Source organism: Vollenhovia emeryi, unplaced genomic scaffold (assembly GCF_000949405.1).
Source record: "Vollenhovia emeryi isolate VEMERY1.0 unplaced genomic scaffold, V.emery_V1.0 DF939733.1, whole genome shotgun sequence".
NCBI classification, from domain to species: domain Eukaryota; kingdom Metazoa; phylum Arthropoda; class Insecta; order Hymenoptera; family Formicidae; genus Vollenhovia; species Vollenhovia emeryi.
In genome coordinates, this window is record NW_011966633.1 from 14,709 (window position 1) to 20,817 (window position 6,109).

Consider the following 6,109-nt stretch of genomic DNA (forward strand, 5'->3'; position numbering starts at 1 on the left):
TTATCACTGATTGGACCAGCACTAAATGCCACAAATACCACAACTGGTAGAAAGCCAATTTCTGCAGAAAAGCAATTGTATATTGCTCTATGGTTTATGGCTACTCCTGATTCGTATAGGTTATGTAAACTCAACTATTTTCTTTAGAGCAGAAAGATTGTCACAACCATTTACAATTCCGCCGTAAGACGTAAGTTGATATCAGAAGTCAATACACAAAGAATTGTCGTAGACATATGTCGCATCTATTGCATCGTCTCTGACGTCTACGACAATTCTTTGTGTGTTGACTTTTGACACCAATGTATGTCTTACAACAGAATTGTAAAGGATTACGACAATCTTTCTGCTCAAACACATACTCGTATTACCACCATAACATTTATAGCATTTTTCACTGACAATGAGCAGCATTAAGTACTCTTTTGTAGGTAGTGCCGAATTTGTCATCAAAATAAAACACATTGCCGTCATATAGTGCACACCACTGCGGCCAGTAAAAAATGTTATTAAATTGTTTTGTGATAAGCTTATCATTGATTATGTTTCCATCGAGGGTCAAAATCGGGTTAGAGTCGAGTCAAAGTTGGATTGAGGTGAGCACTCTTGCGATGGAAACACCAAACTCGAGGTATTGGTATTTCTATCACAAGAGTGCTCAACCCAATCCAATTCTGACCCGACTCTAACCTGATTTTGACCCTTGATGGAAACATAGTCATTGCTTTTCTAAATTGTTACAGATCTGTTTGTGTAAAATTTGGAGTTGGCAAAGCAACTGCTTTTAGGGCTGTGAGACGTGTTACTTACGCACTTCATTGCATCGCACCTCGATTTATACAATGGCACAAAGATGTTGTTGCCGCCGATGTCATGAAACATTTCAAAAAACCTTGTGGCTTTCCAAATGTCATTGGTGCCATAGATGGCACTCATATTAAAATCCGGGCTCCTCCAATTGATGCAGCTTCTTACATAAACCGGAAAGGTTTTCCATCCTTAAATGTTCAAGTAGTATGTGATTCACGGGGCCTCTTTACACACTGCTATGCAGGAGAAGTAGGATCACTTCACGATGCTCGAGTTTTTAGAAACTCTCCAGTAGCACGTTTTCTAGAAATGCCTCATGTATACTTCCCTAATGACTCCCATATTATCGGTGATGCTGCATATGCAATTCATCCGCACCTATTAGTCCCATTTCGAGATAATGGTCATTTAACAAACCGACAAAAAAATTTCAATTATTGTCTATCATCAACAAGGATGGCAGTTGAACGTGCAATTGGACAATTAAAAATACGTTTTAGGATATTATTAGATTGTCTACCACTGACAGATGTTAAAAAAATTCCAGAATTCATCATTGCATGTTGCGTGTTACATAATATTTGCATATTACGAAATGATGTAATGACTGTTGGCATCCAACATTATGAAGAAGTCCAGGCATTTGTTCGCGACAATAACACTGAGATGGGAAATGCTAAAAGAACGAGAATAATGAATGAATTGCAAATGAAATGAATTGAAATGAGTCAATTATGAATAAATATTTTTGGATGAATAAACATTTGTGAATAAACAGATATTTATGTTTAATGTTTTACTTTATTCTTATTATACTTTATTCAGTCTTATATTCTTCCATTTTTTATAACGTAAAATTACAACATAAAGTTAGAAAAAATAACATAATATCACATTAAACGTTAAGGAAACCCAAACTTAAAATTACTACTTAAGATAGAATATAAAATAAACAACTTTCGAGGCTTCAACTAGTAACGCTTAACTTTAAGAAATAAAAATTTAAGAACACATTAAACTTCAAGGAAACCCAAACTTAAAATTCCTACTTAAGATAGAATATAAAATAAACAACTTTCAAGGCTTTAAATAGTAACGCTTAACTTTAAGAAATAAAAATTTAAAAACACGTTTTTTACACAAGCCTAGAAGAGTACAAACTATATTTTATCAAGAAATTGTTGCAAAATAGAGACTAATGACTTCTGTATGTTCATTTGCTCGTTGTGTCTTCTTTCACGGTCTAGTCTCTTTTCTTCGCGTATCTTTTCTCTGTTTTCTTCTCGTCTTCTTATTTCTTCGCTCCTTGTTTCCTTTTCTGCAGCAATATTATTTACAAACTCTTCTATAACATTTTCGATTCGTTTCCTCTTTTTTGGCGGACCTGTAATAGATAATACAAAAACGATCATGACACTATGATAAATAAGAATTAAATTAATATTAATTCTCTTCATCTTGTTTACACATTTTGCACTTCTGTTATAGCGAATTCAGCTGCTTGCACTAGTACGCACTGAGTGCGCACTAAGGCATGTTTACAGTCACTTCTTATATTTAAGATCGTCCTAAATATACATTAAAAACCTTTTTAGCCAATAAAATAATCCGTACGGATGCTGTACAGATAATTTTACTAGATAAGAAGTATCTTAAGAGATATTTAAGACGATTTTTAAATATAAGAATTGATTGTAAATATACCTTAGTGCGCACTAGTGTAAGCAGCCGAATTCGCTATTAAAACTGTATACTGATGTAAACAAATCGAAACCATTTTTTTATATATCAGAAGTCCTATTCTCGAACCCATATGAAAAATTATCGCATACGAAAGTGTCACTGCACATTCACTGATTGGTATGTAATTTAAAATCTAAAAAGTATACAATTAATAAGTAACCGCACAGTGTCACTTTCGTATATAAAAATTTTCCACATAAGTTCGAGAATAGGGCTCCAGAATCACATCGTCCCTATGGCCATGATGAGAGCATTTTATACTACAAATGTACACAACATCATGGCTATATATTATTCAGAGTTGTTGATGCAACATGCGAGGTAACATGGTCAAAACGGTTACGACGGTTACTATTACTTTTACTCACATGCACAGTATACATACAGTTATCATGAATAGTTATAATATTGTTGCAAAACATTGCATGTAAGTTTTATACAATATTACAATTATATACTGTACATATAAGTGAAGGTAATATAGTTCTCACTCTAATTCTAAATGTACATTCCTAAACTCATTAAAAAAGTATTGTAATCATTTTGACCACAAATATACAAAAACTTACTTTTTGATTTAGGGGAGGAAATCTCTGGTGACAAGTCTTCTTGATTTGGGTCCGATGGGCCATCACTTGTGGCAATTGCAAGAGGCCTAATGGACGCTTTGTCGCCAAATAATGAATCCATAACCTAGTGTATGATAAGTGATGATACTATATTAAATAATATAAAAATGAATCTTGTTACACACTTATGAATATACAATAAATAAACTGTGTCTGTGTGTGTGTGCGTGCGCGCGCCCATGTGTACACACATATAATACATACTGAAAAAAATGCCCATGAATTTCTATTGTTGCCGCTCTTCTTATTCATGTCAACAATATTTTTATAAGACCGCTTCAAGCCAGACATTTTTGATGTGCATTGTTGTGCTGTTACTTCATACAATGGGTCGACTTTGTTCATCTCAGCAGCAATTTCAGCCCAAATTTTGTTGCTGCGCTTAAAACCATTTGAAAACTCTTCCTCTCTTTCTCTATACAATTCAATTAATAAAAGTACCGCTTTGTCCGGCCATACAAATGTTTTAGACTTATCTAAAAATTAGGTTATAAAGTAAATACAGATTTTAAAGATTAAGAAATATAAGTATTTATATTAGTATTTATATTAATATTTATTTATGTTATTCTTAAACTTGTAAACATACTTTTGTACAAAATTAACGAGATTGCTTATAGGCATTGGTTACACAAAAATAAAGTAGGCATCTTACCAGACTTATTTTTATCAACGGCATTTTCACAAGTTAAATCTTCTACTTCATCTGTCGGTTCAATATTATTAGTGTTATGTACGTCTTGTTCCTTTCTAACAAGGTTCTGCAAAAATGCTGAGTCTATAAAAAATAACACAATGGTTATTAATGTATAAGCGAGGCAGAAAAATTAACGGGTCCAACTAGATTTAAACTCAAAATACTTCTTTCTCCAAATGTAGCATTAAGACTACTACACCCAATGTTCCATATGCTTATTACTGGCATAGTTTTAGTGGTATTATATACCAATAAACCAATATATTATACAAATATAAACTTACACAACTAATATCTAACCTATACATTAAATAAATTAAGTTATAAGAATACATTAATATTACCTTGGGTTGCTCTCTCCATATCATCTTTTGTTAAGAGTAACGTTACCACGTTAGTTTCGTCTATTAACACTGGGAATTCATGTAATTCCATCGTCATGAAAGTTTTTCCGTCGTTCTTCTGATGCGTTCCAATGCGTTCCAGTTAAGCATAAAGCGCATAAACTGCATGAACGCATCAGACGCATCAACTGCCTCAAGTCAAAATAGAAGCAGTCAATGCGCTGGGAGGAGTGCTAAGAATTCAGTACGGTTAGTATAATCTAGTGAATTTTCAGCGCTACCAAAGCGCTATCAATGCGCGCATTAGTTAAATCGGAACGACTTTCTATGCAGTCTGTGCGCTTCATGCGCAACTCGGAACGCACCCCTAGTCTTGATCCTTGCAAATGAGTAACTTTTTTTGATGATGGTAATTTTTTTATCAGTAATATTATTTTTCTTCACCAGTAATATGTATTTTTCTTCACCAGTAATTAAATCAATAATATAATCAATCAATTAGTTTCGACATAACTGGCTATATATTTAAAATGTCGCAACGACGTGTCGACTGCAAATCGCAGTCCTCTTCAGGTTTAATTACGAGACAAACATTGACGGATCCAAATTAAGACCATTGTGATAGCAATAAGTCTTGTCTGTAACCAAACATTTAAAAACTTTTTAGAACTTAACAGACAAACCGCCAGATTACAATATAAATTAAAAATATTATTAAAACTCGCACGTATTGTTCGTCAATTAATTATACAACAAGTTTGTTAAAATAGAACAACAGATTTGCGAAATTTTGCGTTTTGTGCTATAGTCAGATCCTGTGCGATGCTCTTGTACTTAAGATTATTTTAAGTACAAAATCATAGCATGGGATCTAACCATAGCGCGGGACGTGATTAAAATTGTGCAAATCTGCGTTACCCTCTTGGCAAAGTGTGGATATTGGCTACGTAGTTCATGTCCACGTTTTTCAATGTCCACAGAGGGCGTATCGCTTTCGCCAATCACGAAAAACGGGACCGTGATGGCTCCTGCCCACAGGACGCGGTGACGTTGCCGCGCGGCGGAACTTGGCGAAATCAGTACTAGCTAATCCACAACTGAGCGCACGAGACGTTGATTGGCTAGGGAAACCAGCACTAGGACGTTACCGCGTCCAGTGGGCAGGAGCCAACAGGCTTCTCTCTGGTATTTGAAACGAATGCTCGATTGTATTTTGTTCAGAGTAGTTCAGACAAGATAAAAGAGCTATGCTATCAGTGAAAAAATCACTGCCGTTACTGGCATTACTGGCAAATGTTGTCGTGGAAGCATTTGCTTATTTTCGAGTAGCGATCGGTTATTTATTTCATGTTCACATAATGAAAAAATCAAGAGGATAATAAGGCTGAGAAACCGCAAAAATTGCGAATTTTCAATTACAATCATAATTGGGAGAAAGAATCGTGGGCACAAGGTAAGTCATTTATTGTATTCTTACTTAAGTCAGTCATTTATTGTATTGTTACAAAATTATTTAATTTTCTTTGTTAGAAATTTTTCTCTGATATTACAAACTTTTCTTGAAAAGGTCGAATTATTTAAACCTGAATGAAACCTGAATGAATTTAGAACATTAACCAATATTTAATAAATGATTTATGTTGAGAATATCACAAGAAAAAATTTTTTTTTAATTTACCGCGATGAAAGTTTAGACAGAGAAACTGGTCGAATACTATTTTTTCTCTTATGTGTGTTGTGTGTGTGTGTGTATATATGTATATGTAGTTTTTAATCTAAAAAAACCACCCGAAGACTGATCGTTGTACTTACTAATTTTGATAAAATGCGTAATAAAAATTATTTAAGATAGTTTATTAATGTCTTGTTAGTATGTACATACATAT

The 6,109-nt window shown here is 33.8% G+C and overlaps 3 protein-coding genes across 4 annotated transcripts in view; 2 read left to right on the forward strand and 1 right to left on the reverse strand.

Moving 5' to 3' along the window:
• LOC105556876 overlaps nucleotides 1-162 on the forward strand; it is a 1,826-nt gene extending 1,664 nt beyond the window's left edge. Inside the window, exon 3 of the mRNA XM_012003987.1 lies at nucleotides 1-162. This exon is cut by the window's left edge and continues 1 nt beyond it. Coding sequence (XP_011859377.1) covers nucleotides 1-147 — 147 coding nt within the window. The 3' untranslated portion in view covers nucleotides 148-162.
• Nucleotides 163-859: 697 nt separating this feature from the next.
• LOC105556875 (putative nuclease HARBI1) lies at nucleotides 860-1,611 on the forward strand. Its single transcript, XM_012003986.1, has one exon. It carries the CDS (start codon nucleotides 874-876, stop codon nucleotides 1,525-1,527), a length of 654 nt encoding a protein of 217 aa, XP_011859376.1. The 5' UTR covers nucleotides 860-873; the 3' UTR covers nucleotides 1,528-1,611.
• LOC105556874 (zinc finger protein with KRAB and SCAN domains 2-like) lies at nucleotides 1,610-4,319 on the reverse strand. 2 transcript variants are annotated; one of them, XM_012003984.1, is made up of 5 exons: nucleotides 4,224-4,319; nucleotides 3,838-3,960; nucleotides 3,387-3,658; nucleotides 3,123-3,246; nucleotides 1,610-2,194 (listed from the first exon to the last, which is right to left on the reverse strand). In XM_012003984.1, exons 1-5 carry the CDS (start codon nucleotides 4,312-4,314, stop codon nucleotides 1,971-1,973), a joined length of 834 nt encoding a protein of 277 aa, XP_011859374.1. In that variant the 5' UTR covers nucleotides 4,315-4,319; the 3' UTR covers nucleotides 1,610-1,970. The 2 variants fall into 2 exon arrangements, with proteins under 2 accessions (XP_011859374.1, XP_011859375.1); XM_012003985.1 differs by having other exon boundaries at nucleotides 2,084-2,194; nucleotides 3,123-3,269.
• Between the last annotated feature and the right edge of the window lie 1,790 nt (nucleotides 4,320-6,109).